Below are 26440 nucleotides of genomic sequence, written 5' to 3'. Positions count from 1 at the left end.
ATTTGTTGACTGAACTGAATTCTTATTATTCATTCTTCATTAGGATGGAGTTCTCCATTATGTTGGTATTGATAGAGATTACTTCCTTCAACCATTTCATTTTATAAATAAGAATTTATTTTGCAGATAAAATCCAGAGTCAGTAGGTCAATAAACATTTATTAAGGGGCTACTACTTTTTGGAATAGTAGTACTACTACTGGCCAAGCCAACATGACAAAACAAAAAGTCATTATTTGACAAAAACTGCTGGGAAAACTGGAAAACAGTATGGCAGAAACTAGGTATAGACCAACATCTCATACTGTATACCAAGATATGGTCAAAATGGGTACATGATTTACACATAAAGGGTGATACCATAAGCAAATTAAGAGAACATGTCAGATTTACGGTTAAGGGAAGAATTTAGAACCAAAGAAGATACAGAGAGAATTACAAAATGTTAAATAGATCATTTTAATTACATAAAATTTAAAAGGTTTTGCACAAACAAAACCAATACACAACCAAAGTTATAAGGAAAGTAGAAAACTGGGGGGAAATTCTGCCACAAGTATATCTTACAGAGGCCTCATTTCTCAAATAGAGAACTGAGCCAAATTTGTAAGAATGCAAGTCATTCCCCAATGGTCAAAGGATATGAACAGGCAGTTTTCAAAGAAATAAAAGATATCTACAGTCGTATGAAAAAATGCTCTAAATCACTATTGATTAAAGAAATACAAATAAACACAACTCTGAGGTACCTCATCACATCTATCAGATTGGCTAACATGACAAAAGAGGAAAATGATAAATGTCGGAGTGGATGTGGGAAAACTGGGACACTAATGCACTGCTGGAGTCGTGAAGAGATCCAACCATTCTGGAGAGCAATTTGGAACCATGCCAAAAACTATCGAATTACGCATACGCTCTGATCCAGCAATACTACTGGTAAGTCTATGTCCCAAAGACATCAAAAAAGGGGCAAAGGACCTAGTTGCACAAAAATATTTGTAGCAGCTCTTTCTGTGGTAGCTAAGAACTGGAAATCAAAGGGATGCCCATCAATTGGGGAATGACTGAACAAGCTGTGGTATATGATCGTAATGGAATATTATTGTGCTATAAGAAATGATAAGCAAGATGATTTCAGAAAAACCTGGACTTACATGAAATGATGCATAGTAAAGTGAACAGAACCAGGAGAATGCGGTGTACACTATAACAGCAATATTGTTCTGTGAAGAACTTGGCTATTCTCAGCAATACAATGATGCAAGATAATCCCAAAGGACTAATGATGAAGCATACTATCTGCCTCCAGGAAAAATGGATATTGTATGAATACAGACTGAAACATGATTATTTTTCACTTTTTTTTTCTTTTATTCAAGTCTTCTTGTACAAAGTGACTAATATGGAAACATTACACATAATTGCACATGTATAACCTATATCTGATTGCTTATCATCTCAGGTACGGGGGAGGAAGAGAGGGATAGAATTTGAACTCCAAACTTTAAATAAAAATATTTTTAAAAGCTTCAAATCTAACCCTTCATTTTATAGATAAGGAAACTGAGGCACAGAGAAGTTAAGCCGTTTGCCTACTGTCGTACAAATATCAAGTCTCTGAGGCAGGATTTGAACTTAGATCTTCCCGATTAGAAATCTAGCATCTTATCCACTACACCACTTTTTTTAAAACTTTCTTTTTTATTAATTTATTTTGAATTATCAACAATCACTTCCATAAGCTTTTGAGTTTTAAATTTTTCTCCCCTTCTCTCCCCAAGATGGCATACAATCTGATATAGGCTATACATATACATTCCTGTTAAACATATTTTCACATTAGTGATGTTGAGAGTAAGACTCAGAACCAATAGGAGAAACCACCAGAAAAAGGAAACAAAACTCAACAGAAGGAAAAAAATAGCAAATAGTAGGCTTCAATCTGCATTCAAACTCCATAGTCCTGTCTTTGAATGTAGATAGCATTTTCCATCATGAGGCCTTTGGAGATGCCTTAGATCCTTGAATTGCTGAGAAGGGTTCAGTTTACCACTATGTCTTACCAGCCTTGAAGCCAGGAAGACCTGAATTCAAGTCTTGCTTCTTATACCTACTAACTTGGGCCAGTGACTTAACTTCTCATTGCCCAAGGCAACACTTTAAGGCGATGATGGATGTAGAAATTGCTGATATTCATCAGTGCAGAAAAGGAGTCTCCACGCAGGGAATCCCCCCACACTGACGAAATTACAGATCCAGAGCAACAAGGGGAAAAGAAAAATGAAGCCAAAAGGTATGGCTAATTTCATGGCTCGTTACATGTCACCAGCTTCTTTTCTAGGAAGACTGTATCAACTTAAATGGTAACCAACAACAAACAAATGTCCGTGTGTGCCCAAAGTCCCACCAAGCATGGGCTTTTACCATATTTAATCATTTTCGTTAGTTTGTTTATGCCCAACTATTTAAAAGTTTATACCTTAGAAGTGATTCCTGGGTTTTACCATCATCCCTTTGGTCCTGCTGAGGCCACATTTTCTCAGCATGGATTTCAATGAACCTGAAGAGATCCTTCTGTTCACCTGGTTTTAATTCTGAGGCCTATGAATGAACAAGGAAGAAAACATTTACATCAGTCATAAAGGTCATGTATCTACAGGGTGCCCCTTCCCTTTATGTATTCTGTCGGTGTTGCTAGGACAGTAAAATTCTGAACCAATTCTGAGTTTTCAGTTCCATAGCTTATAAGTTATGAGTTACTCATAAGTTACTTATGAGTTAGCTCATAAGTAGCTCATAATCTACGATGGTTTCCCCCACCATAAGCCCCTCCAAGATCCATCTGAAACACACATGTGCATTATGATGTCAATCACATTTTTGAAATAGCATATATATGAATATTCATTTATTCATTTTAATGAATATTAACGAATTTTAACTCATTTTAACCAATACAATACTGATGGGGGAAAGGCAATAAAATAGCCACATTACAAAGTTCCCACTGGAGATTTTGGCTCAGCTTCCATTCAGCAGCACAGTAACCAAAGAACAAAGAAATAGTATCACTAAGAGTAACACATTCCATCAAAATGCAGCAGAAGTTATTGGTAATGAGATGGAATAAAAATTAAAAATAGCATTCATATTTAGTGCTTTAAGGTTCCTGAAGATCTTTACAAATATTATTCAATTCTCACAATAACCTGGGGGGGCGGGGCAGGCAGTGCTATTACTATTCCCACTTTAAAAATGAGGAAACTGAGGTAAAGAGATTAGGTGACACACAACCAGTACATTGTCCGCAGTTAGATATTGAACTCATGTCTTTCTGACTTCAGGACCAGGGCTGGTTCTGTTCTGCCATCTAATTAGCTGCACAACCCTGGGCACACACGCAGATAGATCCACTCTCCCCGCCAAGTCACAGAAGCAAACCCACCAATACCAGCTTCACATTTTAAGAATGAAGGACCATTCCACATGAAAAAGATTATTTTTGTGCTTCATTATTTTGTGCAAGGGCTAAAATTACCTGTTGTTGGAAACCTTTTCGTCGGCCGAAGAGTGGGCTTTCAAATGAAATAGATTCAAACACAGGTGACCTGTCTGACTGGAGGACTTTTTGATCCTCTGAAGGTTTCTTTAGAGTGCTACTTCGCTGTTTAAAAAAAAATAAATATATATATATATACATATATACATATATGTATATAATATATGTAATGACAAATTATTCACTTACACAGAATGAACCACTTCAATTTAACTATATAATAATGAAACCATTTAATGTAGGAAATTAAAAAAAAACTTTATCTGAGGTAAACTATTGCATTTTTATTACCTTAATTTAATTTAATGTGCTTATTTCATAGCATTAAAAAAAAATCATCCCATTAAGTCAAATGGCCATTTTTTTCTCTCTTCTACCCACTACATCTGAATGAATTTACTGGGAACAACAAGTTTCTTGTCTTTTTTTCTTTTAAATAAATAAAAAAAAAGACAAGCAAAAAGGAGGAAAGGGAAAAAGAAAAAAAATCACTGATAGAACATTGAGTCTATGAATTTAAATTTACCACAAAGGCAAACCAGAAAACAATGAAGTTCAAGAAAACAAAGAAGCTTAGAAGATAAACCATAAATCCAATTAGCTTCTAGGCTCCTTTAAATAGACTTTGAGCTCTTTGAAGGCAGGTGTTAAGAGTCTAGGGTTGATGGCAGGGAAGGTACAGCTGTGTATCTGTAATTACAGGGACACAAAGCGGTCCTCCATGGTCAGGTATGTCTTAGGCCTATTTAGGAAACACTGGCGGGTACCTTCATGTCTGGTAGTAAGAGTTTGCTGGTAGAAATGGGCCCTATTAGATTGTATGTGTGTAAGGGGCTGTGAGGATACTAGTAAGAAGCGCTAATATTTACATCACGCTTTAAACACCTGCAAAGTGCCTTATGCATGTGAACTTCACGCAACCCCGAAAAGGTAAGTGCTGTTATTATCTTCACTTTGGGTAAAGTGACTTGTTCAGGGCCACACTATGGAAAGAGTGAGTTAAAAAGAATGAGTTTATGTAAGAGAGACTGTATGAGCTGAGATGTGAAGGACAGGGAGCTTCCAGTCATGTGAGTGCATGCAGGAGGGACCAGCTTGGGGTTCTAGTGCCCCTCCTCTACACAGCAGAACAAGTACTAGGAGGCATCTAGGTGGCTCAGTGGATAAAGTACTGGGCCTGGAGTCCGAAAGACACGAGTGCACATCCAGCCTCAGACACTTACTAGCTGTGTGACTCTGGTGAGTCACTTAACTCATGTTTGCCTCAGTTTCCCCATCTGTAAAATGAGCTGAGAAGGAAATGGCAAACAACTCCAGTATCTTTGCCAAGAAAACCCCAAGTGGGGTTATGAAGAGTCAAACGTGGCTAACTGACTAAAGAACAAAAACACAGACAGCTTTGAGGGCTCTTTGCCTCTTTTCCTTTCCCTAGTGCTTAGCACAGTACGTGGCACATAGCAGGTGCTTAATCGATGTTTATTGACTGTTTGAAATACAGGTCTAACATATACTAGCTCTCTGAGCCTGGGTGAGTCCTTTCATCTCTCAGCGACCCTTCTGAGATTATTAGTTGCAGAGATGATGACCTGCACTGGGTAAAGGGAATTCCCTCATTGAAGGAGCTCTCCATACCATTGAAATCACAGTTGTAGTCTCTAATCTTACACCCCACATGTGGCACAGTGCCTTATAATAAATACTAAAAAGATATTCTGTGAATTGAATTTTGTTGAAATGAATTTAAAAGGCACAGAAGTATTGTTTTGGACTGTGTAAGCCTAGTCGTATTTTTTAATGTTAATATCCCAAAGGTATTCGGTGCGTGTGCATATGTAGAAGTAGAGCCAGCTGATTTATCACAAGTATACTTTGCGTTGATAACATTTAAAAGCAAATTATAAAAAATACTGGAGAAAACAGAAGAGGCAGATTTGTTGAAACTTCAACAAATTCAACATTGCTTTATTGCCAACGCTGTTATAACTGGGTTCACTTGAAGAACAGCCTTCGTTTAAGACAAACTTTGCTATGAAGTCTGAAGACATTGTAAAGTTAACCCAATAGGTCAATATTCTGATTTACTTATCACTTTAACAATATTTTCACACTGAGTTGACACAACAGCGGAAGTCAAAGGTTTTTGTTTTTTTCTGATTGGCTTATCAATTATGGATATCAATACATTCACGTCTATTTTACCTGCCCTTCGCTGTATTTGTCCTGAAGCATCACCTGGACTTTTTCCAAATTACACTTCACAGCTTTTAGTTTCAAGGAAAGTACTTCTGCCTCTTGATGGGTGCTTCCACTATTTCCCAGACCCTGATCTTTGCAATTCTCCAGTAAGGAAGACACCTTGTGCTCAATCTCTGTTAACATGGCCTAGGAAGGAAAAAAAAAAATGTTGATTATTTATCTATTCTTTCCTCATAAAGTTCCATCTCCACTCTTCTCAGATTCATTGACTATTTGATTACATTTTAAAGCGGACAAATACAAAAAGGGCCTGGAGCAATGCTTCATTTGTTCCTCTGCTTCTGAACGAGATTTCATTAAAATCAGCCCCAAAAGGAAACTTTCTTTTCCTTAAACTTCAAAGCAAAATTCCTCAAATACCATTGATAACTAGTAGCTCTCAAAAATCAGTTTTATACAGACTAGAACCAGAAGGGACTTCAGAGATAATCTCAACCAACCCTCTAATTTTACAGATGAGGTAACTGAGGCTGTGACAGGTTAAAGTGACTCATCTAGACTAATACAGAAAATTAGTGCAGCTAGGTAGATCAACCCGCTAATTTTGCAGATGAGGAAACTGAGGCTGTGAGAGGCTAAAATGACTCTTCCAGCCTAATATAGATAATTAGCGTAGCTAGGTAATAGTGCAGTAGGGTAACTAGGTGGCACAGTGGATAGAGCATTGGACCTGGAGTCGGGAAGATCTGAGTTCAAATGTGACCTCAGACACCTCCTAGCTGTGTGACCCTGGATAAGTCACTTAACCCTGTTTGCCTCAGTTTCCTCATCTATAAAATGAGCTGGAGAAGGAAATGGCAAACCTCTCCAGTATCTTGGCCAAGAAATCCCCAAATGGGGTCACAAAGAACTGGATATGACTGAAATAACTAAGCAACAAGAAATGTACACACATATATCATTCCCACTGCAAAGTGGGGATAATAGTAATACTAACAATCTCACCAGGTTGTTGTGAGGATTAAACGAGATAATAATTGTACAGCGTTTAGCACAGTGTCTGGCATATAGAAGTTAAAATACAAATGCTAATTATCATCATGATTATTATTACTAGTATATGGTGCTTTTTTCCAAACCTGCCTTTCCTAACATCTAATCTAAATCCCTCCTGCTGCAATTAACGCACTTGGAAACAAGGCTAAGGATCAGCTGTTTCCCATACAACATCCTTCAAAGCTGTTAGGAAGGTCTTTCTCATTATCATCAGCCTTTTCTTTTTCAAACAAAACAAGTATTCAAAACAACAGACTCTAGGAAAAAAGAAAGATCTGAAAACTGATGTACTTTTCTGATGACATAAGGGACTGACTACAGAGGCCTAAAAGTAACCCAGCTTGGTTAGTGTCCTAGTGAGCTATCGTCATTGTATTTCTACTCGACAGATCAGAACTGTAACCTCTTGGGGCCTAGGAAACCAAGCAGCCATGCCAACCAGCTATGCTCCAGGGTATATACCAGCAGCAGTGACTTGAGGGCAGAACACAGCTCTGAGGCTGTTTTACAAATTCCGCTAGTTTTCATTTGTGCCCAAAAATGCAACACAGAAGTTCAATTATGGCGCCTAGCAGGTTACAGTGTGTAGCCGAGCATAGGGAACCTGCAGGCCTCAAGGCTAGCGGTGCCCCACTCCTGGTAGACCAACACAGTATAACAGACGCCTAATAAGTGCTTATTGTATTTAATTTATTAGTTTTTTTTTAATAGACTTCTTTTTGAGTGCTTCATGTAAAGGTAGTTGCAATGTATGATATAACTCTTTTGCAGGAATATTAATGGTCAAATATATGTTTGCCACAGTGGCACCAAAGACATCCCCTCAATATTTACGGCTCCCAAAAGAATGAATGAAAATTAAGTGTTTACTATGTTTGAAGCACTGAGGACCAAATAAAAAAGCAAGATGGTCTCTCTCTCAAGGAGCTCACATTGTTATGGAGGAGACAACACATAACAGGAGGTTTCACCTGCAAGTCAGATCAAGTCCTTAGAGTACAGTGGCAAAGCAGATGGGACTGATAAAATCCTACGAGCTTCCGATTTTGAACGACATGACAGTACCAAGGACTTGTCAATGGCTCACATCAATGAGTTTTGTTCTTTCCTTCAGTAAACTCGTTTTTAAAGTTCTTGATTTGGAGTCCAAGGTTCACACGGTCCTGCTACTTGCTACCTGTGTGACTTTGTACAGGTCATTTAATCTCTTTGTGCCTCAGTCTGTTTTTAATCTGCTAAATGAGGGGGTTGGATTAGTTGACCTCAGAGGTCCCTTCCAACCTTAAATCTTAGTCAAGTGGCTATGTGGTCATAGTTAAAATGGATCCCATACAGACCAGAGTTCACTGTGGTCTGCCCTGTTTTGATGATATAGAAAACTATTTATGGTTAGCACAGTGCCTGGCACATAGTAGACACTTAATAATTACTTGGTGACTTGACTTGCTTCATTTTGAGTGACATTGGTAAAGATAATTATAAAGTAGAGTGTATCCAAAGGAAGGCACGGAGATGGTGAGATCTCTGAGGACCACACCATTTGAGGATAGTCTGAGGAAAGCAGGATTTTTAGCCTTGAGAGGAGAAGTCATGGGGACAGGGTGCATCTGATTGCCGTCTTCAAGTATTAGAGGGGGTATTCTAACTTGGCAGACCTATTAGACTTAAAACCCAGTGGGCAGTGAGCAATAGATAATCTTTACAGCCGAGCAGTATAGTGGAGAGAGTGCTGGATGTGGAGTCAGGAAGACCCCTTCAAATTCTGCCCCATCTGTATGACCTTGGGCAAGTCACTTATCCTATCACAGCCCCATTTTGCTTATCTATAAACCGGGAATAATAATAACACCAACCTCACTGGGTTGTAGTGAGGATCAAATGAGACAGCATTTGTAAAGTGCTTTGTGCAAACCTTAAAGTATTATATAAATGACAGCTATTATTGTTATTATCCTCGTCATTCCCACATCTTCACATCTCTGCGATAAACTTCGCCAGTTCCTTAGACTTACCCTTAGCTAACGTGGTTTTGAAGCTCCTCACCATCCTGGCCATATTTGTCTGAACACACATTTCACCTCTTCTAGAATATGACGTACAGGATGGAACACAATGCTCGAGGTGTCTTTGTCGATCTATTTGGGTAGCACATAATGGACCTATCATCTCCCTCTTCTGGACTCAATCTCTCAATGTAGCACAAGAGCAAGGTAGTTTTTTGCCTTTGATATCAACTTGTTGACTCCTATGGAGTCTATTCTAGATTTCTTTCTTAGTAAATTTACCCACGCCTTCCTATCCTGAATTATGTACTTGATTTATTTTTTAATCTATGTGTGAGAATTTAGCCTATTTAATCTTTTTAGATTTGGTCCATCAGTCAAGCCTTTTGAGATCCTTACTGCAAGGCAACACATTTGCTATCCCTCCCAACTTCAAGTCACCTAAAAATTTGAATGTCTTTATCCAGTGGAGAGGAAGTTCTCCATTATATTCCAGGCCAGCACACATTCTTGTGGGGACAACTGGACCATCCACTAAAATGGCCCCACAGGTTGCTCCAGACCCACCTCCAGGGAATCTATTTTATAGGCCCCATGTTATGCTGAAGAATCAAGAGAAGGATGCCTTGACTGTCTGTCTACATGTTGTTGTTGTTGAACTGTTCCACTCACGTTTGAGTCTTTGTGACCCCATTTGGAGTTTTCTTGGCAAAAATATTGGAGTGGTTTGCCATTTCCTTCTCCAGCTCATTTTATAGATGAAGAAACTGAAGCACACAGGGTTAAGAGACTTGCCCAGGGTCACACAGCTAGTAAATGTCTGAGGCTGGATTTAAACTCGGGTCTTCCTGACTTCAGGCCTGGCATTCTATCCGCTGTACCCCTTAGCTACCTGTCTACGCCTAACTTTGCACTAAAATCTTATGAAGGAACCAGTTCTAAATGTTCAGTAAGATAACTCCTACTATTTTAGACTAAAATAAAATACTCTTTTATTCACAAGACACATTTGTTTTGGCATGAAGACAAGTCTTTGTTTTGCTTGTATGTTGGTTGCAATTTATAACAACTATACAGATGTGAGAGGAAGTTCCTCCATATATCAATAAAGCAATCATTTTTTTCTTTGCACATGGACAGTAAAAACTTCTCAGCCCTCAATTCTGGTTTCCGTTGTTGTTTCACCTTGGGCAAGTCATTTAAGTACTTTGTGCTCAGTTTCCTCATCTGTAAAAATGAGTTGATCTCTAAGGTCCCTTCCATCTCTGAATTTTGTGACCTTTATCATCTCTTGGTTCACTCTGCCCATTCTACTCCATAGTGTTTATTGTGCTTAGCTTTCATGTTCCTTATGAACCAACTTTATTCCACAAATTCATTATCTGCCAAGTTACTTTCCATCTCTCATAATGGAAGTATAGTATGAAGTACCATGATACTCCCAAGTGTACACTGTTTTCATATCCATCCTCAAGCCAGTTAGAAAAGACGAAAAGTGGAAAAAGCAATTTCTGTTTGTCCATTTTATTTTTATCAGGATGTAAACAGGACAGTGACTGTGTTCTCTGTTCCTTTTATCTTATACTGAAACAGGCTTCTCTGGGACTGAATGTATACTCAAGAACCAGACATACAAATAATGGCTATTATTCTGTAACAACAACACAAATAGATAACTTTATGCTTTAAAGTTTGAAAGTTAAAAGTGTCCAAAACTGAGCTCATTCTCTTTCCCCAAAACCCTTCCTCTTCCTAATAATTTGTAATTCCTAATAATAATTCCTAATTCCTACTCACCCATGTTCACAATCTAGGTGTCATTCTCTACTCCTTCTTAACCATTCCCCTCTCCTACCCCATATCCAATCTATTGTCAAGTCCTATCTTTGCAACATCTTTAAATACAACTCCCATCTCCTCTTGCCTCCTTGCTATTCTTCATACAAGAAATTTAATCCCCTGATAATGTGTTTTCATTGGCGGTTTCCAATGTCCAGAATTCTTGCTCCTTGTCTCTGTCTCCTGCCTTTTTTCAAGATGAAGCTATAATCCTTCCTTCTGCAAGGCTTTCTCAATCCCCTTTAATGCTAATGCTTTCCCTCTCACATCTCCAGTTTATCCTGCATATAGCTTGTTTATACACAGTTGTTTGTTTTAGATTGTGAACTTCTTGAGGGCAGAAGCTGTTTTTGCCTTTTTTTGGTGGTTGTTGCATTCCTGAGCCCCACTGCATACCATGTAGCACATAGCCTGACCCCTGGCACATAAATAAGTAATAAATATGTGCTTGATAAATGCTTATTGACTTGACTACACATTATCACATTTCATCCTCAGAACAACCTGTAAAGTAGGTGCTGTTATCATCCTCATTTTGCCAATTATTAACTAGTCAGTCAACCAGAATTTATTAAGCACCTACTATATGTCAGTCACTGTGCTAAATGCTGGAACACAGTTTAGGAAACAGAACCTGAGAGGGATTAAAATGACTCGTCTTGGGTCCCAGAGCTAGGAAGTGTCTGAGGCAGGTGTTGGCTCTGTTCTTGCTTCAAGACCAGTAATTTTGGATGTCAGTACAAAGGAATCAAAGTTGTTGAAAGGCTAGCATTTGAAAAGTTGGCTTGAAGGTTAAGATAATGTTCATCAACCCCTTAATTTTCTACTGTATAAAATGAATATCAAAATCTTTTTTAATTATATACTGCTAATATTTCTCTTATTTATCTGCACTATTACACACACGTACGCTAATGCACTGTCCCATTTCTCTCTCTCTCTCTCTCTCTCTCTCTCTCTCTCTCTCTCTCTCTCTCTCTCTCTCACACACACACACACACACACACACACACACACACACACACACACACACACAAATTTTGTTAGGCCCTCCAACAAGGAATGAGGTTCAGAATATTCTAAATGGAAGATAAACAGTTGGGTTTCCATTAAAATTTGCCTGTGAAAAGCACTGGTTTTGCAGACAGGAGTTAAGAATAAGGGGCAGGCAGCTAGGTGATACGGTGGATAGAGTGCCAGTCCTGGAGTCAGGAAGAGTCAATGTCTGGCCTCAGACGCTGACTAGATGTGTGAGCCTGGACAAGTCACTTAACCCTGTTTGCCTCAGTAGCTCATCTATAAAGGAGCCAGAGAAGGAAACGGCAAACCACGCCAGTATCTTTGCCAAGAAAACCTCAAATGGAGTCACAAAGAGTCAGATATGACTGAAATGATTCAACAGCAGAAATTAACAATAATCCCTTATATGTATATAGAATTTGGTTGCCCTCACCAATGTAATTTAATAATAGCTTTATTAGTTCTTTAAAGTTTGCAAAGCTTTATATATGTCATTATCTCCAGTGATTCTCAAAGCAGGCTTTTGAGGTAGGTACTATTACTATCACCTTTTTATTGATAAGGCTATGAAGACCTCCATTTACAAATGAGGAAAGTGAGGCTTAAAGAGGTTAACTGAGTTGTCCAGGGTCACACAGCTAGTAAGTGTGTGAGACAGGATTTCAACTTGGATTTTCTTGAGTTCAAGATTTGTACTATGCCATATGATTAATTCACTAGGCAGCAAGGTGATGCAGTGGATACAGCACTGGCCCTAGATTCCAGAAGACTTGATTTCAAATCTAGCCTTTGCCACTTACTCGCTGTGTGATCCTGGACAAGTCACTTAACCTCTATTTGCCCCAGTTTATCTATAAAATGAACTGGAGAAGGAAACGGCAAATCACTCCAATATCTTTTCCAAGAAAACCCCAAATAGGGTCATGAAGAGTCTGATGGGACTGAACAACAACAAAAGTGATTTTTTTTTTGCCCTCCAAAGACTCCAGTAATTTATCGCCATTCATAATCAATCACATTTTAACTAATTCCTTTGGCAATATTGCACCTATTTGAATTAAAGATTTTGAAGGTGCCTCGCTGATTTCCACATTTGACAGTTGAGAAAACAGAGTTGAAGCTATCTGCTGAAGGATTCACTAGCTCTTTATCCCTAGTAAAATTGGTTTTCTACTACATATGATTGCATTGTATTTTATACAATTTCTGTGTCTCAAAATTGGTGATTCTCCTAGGATGACTCAATCAGAAAGTGCTAATTGCATGACAGATTATACTATATAGCACAAATTATAACACGTCCTACATGAATAAACACCAACATAGAATATGCACATTCTATATTTTCCCTTTCCAATCCTGGACAAAGTTGCATTTTAGATGACTAAATATTTAAATAATTAACAGGAAATTTTCAGAAGAAATAAGTCATTCTCAAAACTAAAACATTATTATTAATTGAACTCTACACAAGGTGAAGAGAGGAAAGAATAGTCATAAACGTACACTGTTGCTTTAAGAGAAAAACTCATCCGACACAGTAAGGTGATTGGCGTATAGGTAAACTCTGACCATTCCGCCTTACCTGACAACCAGCTAGCTCCTGTTCCACCATCTGCTGCATTTCTGGGGTTAGTGTTTCATCACTGAATGAGAGGTGAGCTCTGTTAAGCCACAGCTCCAGCTCAGCACCTGTTTCTGGCAGACATGGAGGATCTCCACAGACTCTGGCCTGGAACTCGCCACGGTTTCCTCCAAAGATCCTTGTTGTGCAGAGCTCTGAGCAGGGGCTCCAGTGAAAGCCGAATCGCCCTGTAGTAAATCCAAAGGATATGTAAGCAAGAGAAAGCTAGGAATCTAGAGTTCAGAAAATTTAAACCGCAAGGTGCACAAATCCTTCCGTGTTTCTCAAACACAACAACAAAATAATACTCCAAATGCAGAAAAACAAAACCTTCACAAACAGACACACAGACACAGACACACACCAAAAAAACACGTGATCTAGCAACAGGTTTCCAACCAGCCAATTTGCATCTGCACAGGTATAGTATTCCTGTGTACCAAGGAAGTAAACTGGCTCACAGTTCATTAAACATCGAATCCCAAGAGAAAGGTTCTGTGTGTGTGTGTGTGTGTGTGTGTGTGTGTGTGTGTGTGTGTGTGTGTGTGTGTGTGTGTTTGTCTCATTTCAAAGTACTGGCCAGTTTAAAGTTTTATGATGCGATTAAGCAATATTTACATGGCCATCGTGTACTTTTTTTATATAGGACACTTGTTCTTTGCTATAACTGAATTCTACCTGATGAAAATATACATTCCGAAACCTGGGAAATTTTTCTCATATTTTCATATAGTTTATATGTGGTTCAGCTGTCAAATGGTAAAGATAATCTAAAAATCTACATTTGAAGTATCTTGAATATAACCTTTTATCCCAATATGGAGAGCCTGAAATTCTATCTGCTGTCTTCTTTCCTCAGTCAAATTGATAGCTGTATTAAAGAGAGGACATGTAACATGTTTCTACACAGAAATAACTGCATAAGTAACCCATGGGAAAAAGTTCTCCCAGTTACCAAAGTGAAGTGCTTCAATAATTATATTAGATCTTTGCTTTAAAATGATAAAATTATCTAAGACACACATGCTTCTTTTCTGCTGTAAATACTTATTATCACTTGTCTTAATTGTGAGGGACTCTATATTCTTTTAGATCAGGGTCTGGATCTTGTTTCTTTTTAGCATTTTGATATCTACTCCAATATAATGTATTTTATGCATTTATAAGCATTATTCTGAGAAGGAGTATATAGAGGAGTATATAGATTGGTCTATAAAGAAGCCTTTTGCAAACTTCACCCCACCCCAGGCTGTAGCCCACTACAACATGACCCTTGAACTAAGAACAGTTTTTACCTTTTAAAATAAAGTTTTATTGTTTTTAAAAATGTAAAAGCTGTTATCGGCCCACAGGCTACACAAAAACAGCTGTCTTGCAAGGTTTGCCCCTCGGGGCCATAGTTTGTTAAACTCTGATCTGCAGCCTACATCAGTTGCCAAAGGAATGCACATTACAAAAAAGATTAAGAAAACTTTATTTTAAAATGTAAAACATGTTTCACTCAGCTTTCCCAGAGACAGTAGATACCGTTCCTATACCTTTACAAGCCAAACAGAATGTTGGGGAGTAGGCAGTTTGAGTTGGCAGTAGGAGAATTACAGTTGAAAAAGTATCATGTGACAAAATGTTTCTTACTATAGAGTAGGGAGAGAGTTTGTGGGGTTTTTCAGTATTTTTTGTTTTTAAATTTTTTGACCTATGAAGACTGATATAGAAGAGACTGTTTTCTTGTCATATAGAGAGAACATAAAGAAGAAAGAATGGATAAGGAGAGGTCTTTTCTGATGAAATTGCTGTCACCTTTATTTTGCAAACAGGATTTTTGAGAAGATTCTTTACTAAAACAATTAAAGTGCGGTTTCCCCACTGAGCCAGGTAGTTGGGGTTGGCCACACGCACCTGTAGGTCACTCCTCAATCTTCCACTTGACTTGTTCCTAAAATATTTAATTTTGTCATACTGAGTTGCAGAGTGTTCCAAGGATATACTTTCTTTTTCATGCATAACAATGCATCCTCAATCTCATTAGTTAATTAGGTCAAGAGTCCACCAAATTCATTAAATATAAATTAAGAACTGGAGAAAACCCCTTTCCTAATAGTAATTATTAATATACAATTTATTAATAAAATGTGATAACATAAATATAGCTTATTAGTTACAATATCTACGCTATGAAGAAGATCAGAGAGTGACCTCAAACTCTCACATTAACAGTAAATGACTTTTCATTTGTGAAAACAGCCCCCCCACTTTACCAATTCTAGCCCCTTTACTTGTCACACTTTTCTGTAGCAGTCAGACATTTGTCCCCTTAATCTTTTCCTCTCTCATTTCCAATTTCTCCATATCTATTAACTCTTTGTCTGCTGCCTATAAACATGTTGAGGTCTTCTCCAACCTTAAAATAACTTCACTTGATATTATTATTCTTTGTCTTTTTTTTTACCTTTCTCTGCCAAAATCCTAGAAAGAACTGTTTGTACTTGTTGCCACCATTTGCTTTTTTTCTTTTAAAAAATTATTTTTATTGATACCTTTAATTTTTACATCATCTTCATTTCTGGATAGCTTTCTCCCCTATGCATCAATCCAACCCTTATAACAAAGGTTAAATATGGAAAAAGAAGTGCCTTAGGAAAAAAAATACCAACACATCAACCGTATCTGACAGTATATACAATATTTCATACTGCTTGTCTCCCACCTCTGCAAAGACTGGAGGGGAGGTCTGCTCCCCACCCACCTCCCAACTTCTCTGGTATTTCCTCTCACTGATTTTTTTAATCCTTACAATGCAGCTTCTGACCTTGCCACTCTACTGAAGCCATTCCCTCAAAACTCACTAAGTCTCTTAACTGCTAAGTCTGATGGATGGCCTTTTTTCAGACCTCATCCTATTAGACATCTCTATGGCCTGCAAAACCATTAACCACTTTCTTCTGGATACTGTTTCTTCCTTGGGTATCTATGAAACTGCTCACTTCTGGTAGTCTCACTATTATGTCTTGGATCAATATTCATCTCTTGCTCAATAAAGCACAGGTATCTTCCTCTTCTTTCTGTAATCCTGCCCTTTACGATTTCATCTGCTTCCATCAGTTCAATTGTCTCATATATATGATTCCCAACTATGTTCTCCCACCCCTAATCTATCTTGAATTCCAGGCCCATGTTACCCAAGTGCCTGTTAGTAATCTCTACCTGAACCATCCACTACAACCACCACCACCACCACCATCATCATCAAATTCAAAATCCTCAAAACAGAATTAACTATCTTTTTCTCCAAAAAAGCCCATCTCTCCTCTAAAATTCCCTATTTCTTTTGAGGGACCACCATCCTTTTAGTTCCCAAGATTCATAATTTTGTAGTTATCCTTAAGTCATTGAAGGTATCTAGGTGTGACAGTGGGTGTGTATTTATATATGGAGAGAGAGTAGAGTGCTAGGCCTGGAGTCAGGAAGACCTGAGTTCAAATTCAGTCTTAGATACGTATTAGCTGTGTGATCCTGGGCAAGTTATGGCCTCAGATTCCTTAATGGCAAAAATGAAATTAATGACAGTACCTACCTCCCAGGATTGAGGATCAAATGAGATATTTGTAAAGTGCTTAACACAGTGCCCAGCACATAGTAGGTGTTTAATAAATGTTTGTTCCTTTCCCTTCCCCTTTCTCTTTTTCATCCCTCAAAGTCAATAAATTGGCAAATTTTCTCCATTCTCGCTCCCTAACATTTTGTATCTATCCCCTTTTCTCTTCATTCCTATGCCCTGACCTCATCATTAGCTACCTCTACTATAATAATATTTTCCAGTCTCTCTTCTCTCTCTAGTGAAACCCTTTCTCTCAGGCAGACTGGGCTCTCGTTCATGTGGGCTTTCAAACTATCAAGCCTTGTCTTCTCTACTCTTGTCACTGTTCTCCCATAAAATACTGGAGGCCTTCGTCACTTTCTCTTGACCTTGCACAGATACCAGGGGAGCATGTGTGTTGCTCGTCAGTTATTTCTTACTCTTCTCACACGGCCCTTTCAGCCTCTGTTGCTCCTACATTCCTTTGATGATATCCTTTTCAGTGCTTCTGTGACATAATTCAGTTTGCAATGTGTTGCAGTTTGCCCACGTCAATCATGTGCCTCTCCGTTCCCCCTTTAAGTAATCCTCAACTTTGATCCCCACAGTTGCCCAATTAATATTCCTAAAACACCAGTTGGACAATATTGTTCCTCTGTTCAAAAAAGGAAATGGCTCTCTGGTGCCACTAGGAAAAAATACACACTCCCGAAGGCTGGGGTTCAAAGTCCTCCACGATCTGGTTCCTACATACCTTTCCAGACTTATCTGTGGTTATTTCTATTCTGCACTCTTCATTGTAGTCAAGCCTTCTAGCTGGCCTTTCTACCTTTGATCAGAACTCCCCAGCCCAAAGGCTCTCTACCTTTGTCTCACAGTACCCCTGGATTCCTTCAAAGCTCACTTGGATGTCACCTCATATCCAAAGACTTCCTGATCTTCCAATAGCTGTTAATTCTCTATTCTTCCACAAATTATATGGTATTTACTCCATCAGGAAAACCTATTCTCCTCGAGGGCAGGGACTGTTTTGTTTTTACTTTAACACATGTAGCACTTGGCCCAATGCCTTGTACATGGTAGGAAATGAAAGTGCACATTCAACAAACATTGAATATAACTTTAATCTTGATGCCACATCCATACGTTCTCATTTAGGAATCCTTTAAATTAACTTATTAATATTTTGCAATCAGAGCCACAACATATTTGTCTATCTGTCCTATAATACCAGCAATGTGCATAGCAAAACATGATTCTATACATGTATGTAATGAAGTAATATCCACTGTCTTATCCCCCCTATATATTAATAACATAATAGTTATTATTATATAGTCACATTGTGACCTAATCAGACCATATCTGGAGTTTTAAATACAGTTCTGATGGCCACATTTTAAGAAGGATATTAACAAGCTGAGAATGAATATAGAAAACCATGATGTAAAAAGCGCCGAGACCATGTCATGAAAGGATCAGGTACTGGAGATACTTAACCTAGAGATACTTTGGAGGGGAAGGGGGGAAACACAGTATGATAGCTCTCCAAGTATATGAAGGGCTGTCATGAAGAAGAGAGAGTACTCTACCACTTGGCCATAGAGAGGAGACTTAGGAATAATCAGTTAAAGTTACAGAGACAAAGATTTAGCATGAGTGTAATGATAAACTTATTATTTGAAATACCCTAAAGTGGAAGGATTTCCTGAGTAGTTCATGGGATCCCCTTTATTAGAAGATTTCAAGCAAAGGCTGGATGGATGATCACACCTCAGACACGTTGTAGAGGGGATTCCCTTATCACTATGGTCTGAACTCTATAGATCGGTAAGCTCTCTACCTCTGAAATTCTGTGATTTTGAAGTGTAATATAGTTGTAACATTACAGTATACTCACAGAATCAGAGTGGGGAATTTCATTAATTTTTTGGTCTTCACATTCCAAATAGTATTATAGACTCATTTTCAATAGTGATGTGGATCATGGAAATCCATAGAAAACAAGGAAAATATCATTTTAATCAATAGTCAATCCCCTAGCCAAAACTTTTTTTTCCTGCAGTCATATAAAACATATTTCCATATTAGTCATGTTGCAAAAGAAAACATAGAACAAAAAAAAAACACCAAGAAAAATCAAGTAAAAAAAAAGTATGCTTCCATCTGCATTCAGACTCCATCATTCTTTCTCTGGAGGTGGATAGCATTTTTATCATAAGTCCTTGGGAATCATCTTGAATCACTGAGATCCACGCTATTGAGAAATAGCTGAGTTATTCAGAGTTGATCATAGCACAATGTGGCTGTTATTGTGTACAATGATCTACTGGCTTTGCTCACTTCACCTTGCATCAGTTCATGTAAGTTTTCCCAGGTCTTTTTTTTTTTAAACATCCTGCTCATCATTTCTTAAAGCTCAATAGTATTCCATCACAATTACAAACCACATACCATAACTTGTTCAGCCAGTCCCCAATTGAGAGATATCCCCTCAATTTCCAATTCTTTGCCACCACAAAAAGAGCTGCGATAAATATTTTGTACATATAGGTCCTTTTCCTTTTCCTTTGATTTCTTTGGGATACAGACCTAGTAGTGATATTGCTGGGTCAAAGAGTATGCGCAGTTTTTTTAGCTATTTGGGAGATTTTCCACACTGCTTTCCAGAATGGTCTGATCAGTTCACAATTCCACCAACAGTGCATTTTCCCAATTTTTCCATAGCCCCTCCAACATTTGTCATTTTCCTTTTCTATCATATTGGCCAATCTGATAGGTAAAAGGTGGTACCTCAGAGTTATTTTAATCTGCATTTCTCTACTGATGATTTTTTCATATGACTATAGATAGCTTTGATTTCTTCTTCTGAAAACTGCCCGAGTTAATGGGGAGACTGAATATTTTGGATGAGACATCAATGAGGTTATATCTATTTTTTTATTAAACATTATAAGTAACTTATTTATTCACACAAGAAAGAAAAGTACAGACCTAAGGTTAATAACTAAGGAAGGGTGGAGCCCCACTGGAGGCAATAAACAATGCCCACAGGGCCTCTGGCTGACCTAAAGCAAAGGCAGTGGAGCAGGGAAAAAGGAGAAGAAGGAAAGGCTCAAATAAAAAAATGCAACACATGAGAGACAAGGAGGTGGAGAAGGAGGAAGAGAAAAAGTTACGAGCAAGTGGAACATATAATCGTGAAATTCTTCTAAAACTTGCTTCAGATGCTACTTAGTAAGATCTGTGCCATTGATTAAATACTCTTGATATATACTGTTGTATCAATCAACAGATTCATGTGGAGCTTCGTGGATCATGACAAATGAGTCTAGCCTCACCTCAGTCTTCCTTCTGGATAGCTCATGGTATTGTATAGCATTGTAAAGTTATATGCTTTATCTCATCCAGGTATCCACCAGGACACTAGGGCCTAGCCAGTACAGACACGTTGACCTTCCTTCTCTCAACTTTTTACCTTGATCTCAAGCGGCAATAAACTGAATCATTATTAGCATTTTTCTATGAAGGGTGAGACAATCTACCACCCTATTGCTCCACTGACAATTGTTATTACTGCCTAGAACAAAGCTTCCTTCCTAAAGCAACACAGGGGGTGGGGAGCTGGAGGGGGTTATCTCCAGTCCTCCTGAACTATATCTTGCCACTAGACCCAGAAGGTTCTGGAGGAGAAAGCGAGGCTGGTGACTTTGCACAGCCCTCCACTTAATTCTGACTCACTTGCAAGTCCTGGCATCACCTTCCTGATGTCATGGTCCTTTTTGAGAATGAAGCCCAAACAACAATCACAACATGCCAATAGGGGGGTTCACCCCTGGTAGAGTGTAAGTTCCTTGAGGCCAAGGACTGTTGTATTTTTGTCTCTGTAATCTTAGAAGCTAGGTGATGCAGTGGATAGAGTGCTGGGCCTGGAGTCAGGAAGACTCATCTTCCTGAGTTCAAATCTGGCCTCAAGACAATTACTAACTGTATGACTCCTCATCTGTAAAAATGAGCTGAAGAAGGAAATGGCAAACCCATCCAGTGTCTCTGTCGAGAAAACCCAAACGTGCCCCAGTTGGACCCAACTGAGAACGACTCGACAACAACAAATCCTAGCACTTAGCGCAGTGCCTGTGGTATGAGGCACTGAATGAATGAACATATGAATGAATGAATACTTGTTTGACTGAGCCTGTCAAATCCATTTTGGTTGGGTCTACTGTTCTTGTCTGATAATTAATAAGGATTTACGGCATGCCTACAGTATGCTCAGTATTCTATGGGAAGCTCTCTGGGGATACAAAAGAAATAGAGGACCCGGTCCCTATCTTTAAATACCTAGCAGTTTAGCTAGAGAAGCAGAAAAATAACCTACGTGACATAATGAGAGGGCAATCCATAAACAGAGAACCATTTTGGAACACACTTTTGAGTATCCCGGATGTGGAAGATTATACACATGTTTCTAGTTAACCTAGACTTGAAAGGTAACATTTGGTGGAAAGAACAATGGCATCTCTGGACTATTGGCAGCATCATGGGTAAATTAGTTAACTTCTCTGTATTTCAATGACTCCATTTGTAAAGCTGTCATGATAAAAATCTCCCAGTCTTGCATGTGTATGGCAAAGATTACTATGTAAAAGTTCAAAAGGTTCTCAGATTGTACAGATTATCCCAGAGCACCTGGGTACTTAATGCCTTATGTTAATGTTATTAAATCATTACAAAAAACAACTCACCACTGTGCGCTGGATATGGCTTGGAGAGGAGTCTAGATCTTGCTCATTTTTCAATGGATTTGGAGCAACTGTTTGAGTATTGCATCCATCATATGTGCTAATTCGCCCATCTGCCTCCTGTAATAAGAGCAATAGCAATATAAAAATTCCCATGGTGCCATCACCATATATTTCCTGCGTCTGCGTGTTTTACAATCGAGGTGGGTGAAGCGATGTTTAGGAACACTACATACATTTGGAAAGAATGGCTATTCAAGAAAAATAATATTCAGTGACCTCAATAAGCTTAACTTATTCGAAGGAGTTCAAAGCCTTTTCTGTTTTTATTTGGGGACATAGTAAAAGTCTCGGGAGACTAGGTAGCACAGTGCATAGAGCACTGGGCTTAGAATCAGGAAAACTCATCTTTAAATTCAAATCCAGTCTCAGATACTATGTGACCCTGGGCAAGTCACTTAACCCTGTTTCCCTCAGTTTCCTCATCTGTAAAATGAGCTGGAGAAGGAAGTGACAAACCACTCTAGTATCTTTATCAAGAAAATCTCAAATGAGGTCACAAAGAGTGGAACATGACTGAAAAATGACTGAATAACAGCAAAAACGGTCTTGCAGGGGAGTGAAAAGCTTTGCTTTAGAAAGCTTTGCTCATTGCCAGTTCTAATTGAGTTAGTAGCTTTATGTTTCTGTTAGTTGGTTTTGCAACCTTCATAATCATGGAATTTTAGAATTAGAAAAGGTTTTAAAGATGATCCAATCCAACCCTTCATTTTCCAAATAAGAAAATTAAGATCCAAAGATCAATTGACTTGCCTCTCTCATTTCTCCTTTTCTACACCTCAAAACCCGTCTATGTCATCACCCAACCTCTTAAACTTTTGCTCCAGATTCAAGAGCAGAGATAACCCTTTTCATGCCCAACTTAGCTGTTTTATTCACTTTATATCATCCCCTCTTGTATTCTTTAAAAGACCGCCCCTCTAATTATACCCTTTTTCTCATCTTCAACTTCCCCTGATCTCTTGGCCCCTTCCTGCTTCCTTACTTTTCACAAACATGCTCGAGTCTCTATCCTTAAAAGCCAACAAGCAAATAAAACTTCTTCACCGGACTCCTCCAATCCTGTATCTTTTCTCCCTTTTAGTTCGAAACTCCTAGAAAGAATTACATGCATTACCTCTCTTTCCTCAAAACCTACTCACTTCTCAACACCTTGCAATCTGGTGTCTAACCCAACCAGTCTACTGAAATTTAACAAAAGTTAGCAGTGTTCTCTTAACTGTTAAGTCAATACATATCCTAACTGAGCTCCCCGCTGCTTCTGACATTCTTGACTACTCCTTCTTCTATTGTAGTTTTCCTTTGGATTCCATGACACAGCTTTCTTTTGGTACTTTCCCCTAGCACTTAGGGTAAGACTTAACACTCATTCTCAATCTCCTTTATGGGTAATTAGCTTTCTCCTTTGCACTAAAGGCCCTCTTCTTGGACATCATTCCTTCTCTACTTTCTCTTCCTTAGTTTTCCCACTTGTTCCCATGAGTTCAATAACCCTCTCTATGTAGATGACTGCTAGGGCCATCCATCTATCCCTAATCTCTCTCATGAGCTCCAGTCTCCCATAGCCAACTACTTGCTAAATATCTCTAACTGGATATCCTATTGACATTTCAAACTCAACATGGCCAAAGAAGAACTCGTCCTTACCTCTTCCCCACCCCGAACTGCTCCTTTTCCAAACTTCTCAGTTTCTCCCTAGGGACCGCCATCCTTCACTTCACGTTGAAGTCCCTCATCTTTGCCTTCACAACATCTCTGGTATGTGTCCCTTTTCATTCACTCATACAGCCACATCCCTAGGTTAGCCCTTCACTACCTCTCACCTAGGCTATTACAGTAACATTCAAACCAGTGTCCCTCCTTCAAGCCTCTCTCCATTCCAATCCATTCTCCACTCAGCTGCCAAGGCAAATTTCTGAAAGCCTAGCTCTAATCATATCTTTCTGATCAATGAGTTCCACTGGCTCCTTATCTAGGATCAAACACAAACTTCCTTCTTTGACATTTAAAGCTCTTCTGACCTTTCCTGATTTATACTTTATTCCTCTCCGTGTCCTATATAATCTAGCTAACCTGCTCTATTTGTAAGCTCTCAAACATGACTCTCCAGTTTCCATCCCTGTTTCTTTGCAATGGCTCCTGGAATGTTCTGCCTCTTGGTTTTCCTGGCTTCCTTCAAGACTCAGCTCAATTCCCCCCTCCTGCTGGAGGCCTTTCCCAGTTCCCCCACCTCTATTGCCTTTCCCTCATAGATTACCTTCTATCTACTCTGTATGTATCTTGTATTTACCTGGTCATTTACATTTTGTCCCTCCCTTTTAACTGTAAGCTCTTTGAAGACAGTGGCTACATTAACTTTTCTTTAGCACAGGGCCTGGAATATAGTAAGGACCAAATAAATGCTTGTTAATAAATGCTTATTGATTGACTGGTTCCTTGAGTCCTCTTCTCTCCCTCATCCCCTGTGTCTAACCAGCTGCCAACTCTTGGTTTCATCTCCCTAGCCCTTCTTGCACTCGTTCCCTCTCTTACTATCCAGATGGCCACCATCTTAGCACAGGACCTCATCACCCCTCATCTGGACCATTCTACCTTCTCTCTCACACAGCTGCCAAAGTAATCTTCTTTAATCATGTTGTTATTCAGTCGTGTCTCGCTCTTTCTGACCCCATTTGGGATGTTCTTGGCAAAGACATTGGAGTACTTTGCCACTTCCTTCTCTCGCTCATTTTACAGATGAGCAAACTGAGGTAGACAGGTTAAGTGACTTGCTCAGGGTCATGCAGCTAGTAAGTGTCTGAGGTCAAATTTGAACTTGGAAAGATGAGTTCTCCTGATTCCAGTGCTGGCATTCTATCTACTGTACCACCTAACTGCCTCTCTATAATCATAAGTCTGACCATAACACTCCTCTACTCAGAATTCTTCAACGTGTCCCTATATTCTCTATGATGAAATGTATACTCCTATGCCAGGGCATTTGAAGCCCTTCAAATTTTCCCTCTCCCTCACCACCTTCCTCCCTGGGACAGTAAGCAATTTTATATAAGTTATACATGTTCAATCATGCAAAACATAAGATAGGTATGATTTTGATAAGAAAAGATGGGAGGGCATTTCAGACTGAAGAAATGACACGAAAAAGGGTAAAAAGGTAGGAAGGCATGGATATTTTTTTTTTGCAGGGGAGTCTAATTTTGGCATTGCAGGGGTTGAGAGAAGAATGGGAAAATAGTTTGAGATAGGACTGGGGCCAAATTGTGGAGTACCTTAATTGCCAAGTTATGGAGATTGGGCTTTTATCTGATAAGACAAGGGAGAGCTACTCAAAGTTTTTAAGAAAAGGAATTCAATGATCGGATCTCTGCTTTAGGAGGTGTCAGAGGGTAGAATGGTGAGAACGGGCAGTGGGGAATTATGGAGATCAGTTAGGCCATGCAAATAGTAAGGAGGGCCTGGGCTGGGGTGATGGCAGCAGGAGGTGACATAGAAAGATCTTACACAGGTAAAATTGGTAAGACTGACAGACTAGATAGAACTTAGAAGATGGAAGAATAAAGAATGATTCCCAGATTTTTAAGCTTGGATGACTGCGATCACAGTGATGCTATTAACAGCAATTAGAAAATCAAGAAGAGCTGGTTTTGGCGAGAATCTGATAAGTGCAGTTTTGTTTTTGTTAAACTTGAGGTAGGGCTATCTAGGGCAAGGAGAGGTCAGAACATTTTCTCTAGAAATAGATACATATATGTACCCACATGTGTGTGTGTGTGTGTGTGTGTGTGTATGTGTGTGTGTATACACAGACATACAAACAAACATTCATACACAAAGATCTGATCATAATAACAGCTACCATTTACACAGAACAGCAGTTCTAAAACTATGGTCTGGGGATTCCTGGTGGCCTTTAAGACCCTTTCAGGGGCTATGAAGCAAAAACCATTTTTGCAGTAATAAGAACATATTATTGGCCTATAAAAATATTCTTCCCTTTTCCAATAGCATATCTATGTGACGCTGGATATATCTTCCTCACATACTTCAACCCAAACAACATATTGTTACAGGTTGAATGCAGAATACTATAGTCATTGATTACTGCGTCTTCCATACCGAACATACCCCACTGACCCACCACTCTATTTCTTAGTCAGTACCAAGTAGTTCTGATGATGGCTGCTTTATAATACAATTTAAGATCTGGTACAGCTAAGCCACCTTCCCCTGCATTTCTTTTCATTAATTCCCTTGCTATTCTGGACCTTTGTCCTTCCAGATGAATCTTGTTATTATTTTTTTCTAGCTCTATAAAATAAGTTTTTGGTAATTTGATATGGCACTGAATAAGTAAATTAATTTAGGTAGAATTGTCATTTTTATTATATTAGCTTGGCCTACCCATGAGCAACTGATGTTTTTCCAGTTATTTAGATCTGACTTTATTTGTGTGAAAAGTGTTTTGTAATTGTGTTTATATAGTTCCTGGATTTGTTTTGGCAAGTAGACTCATAAATATTTTATAATGTCTACAATAACTTGAAATGAGATTTCTCTTTCTATCTCTTGCTGTTGAGCTTTGTTAGTAATATGTAGAAATGCCAATGATATATGTGGGAACAGATTGAATGTAGAAGCAGATAGGAGAATCCAGATGTCTTCAATTAAGCCAGTCGTTAAAAAGACTTGCAAAAATACGTAAAACAATGCCACTCTTCTAAGTTTTTTTTTTGTTTTGGAAAATTGTTATTTTCATAAAAA

The 26440-nt window shown here is 38.7% G+C and overlaps 1 protein-coding gene across 1 annotated transcript in view; it reads right to left on the bottom strand.

Annotated features, from left to right (window-relative positions):
- SYNE2 (spectrin repeat containing nuclear envelope protein 2) overlaps positions 1-26440 on the bottom strand; it is a 352560-nt gene that overhangs the window by 127118 nt on the left and 199002 nt on the right. Inside the window, 6 exon segments of the mRNA XM_020986547.2 lie at positions 2483-2604; positions 3542-3667; positions 5762-5944; positions 13262-13368; positions 13371-13488; positions 21623-21739. Of these exon segments, the coding sequence (XP_020842206.1) occupies positions 2483-2604; positions 3542-3667; positions 5762-5944; positions 13262-13368; positions 13371-13488; positions 21623-21739 (773 nt within the window).

This window comes from Phascolarctos cinereus, unplaced genomic scaffold, assembly GCF_003287225.1.
Source record: "Phascolarctos cinereus isolate Bilbo 61053 unplaced genomic scaffold, phaCin_HiC Scaffold_3;HRSCAF=262, whole genome shotgun sequence".
In the NCBI taxonomy this organism is placed as follows: domain Eukaryota; kingdom Metazoa; phylum Chordata; class Mammalia; order Diprotodontia; family Phascolarctidae; genus Phascolarctos; species Phascolarctos cinereus.
The sequence above is the reverse complement of the archived record's forward strand: the minus strand, read 5'-3'. Positions and strand labels throughout refer to the sequence as shown.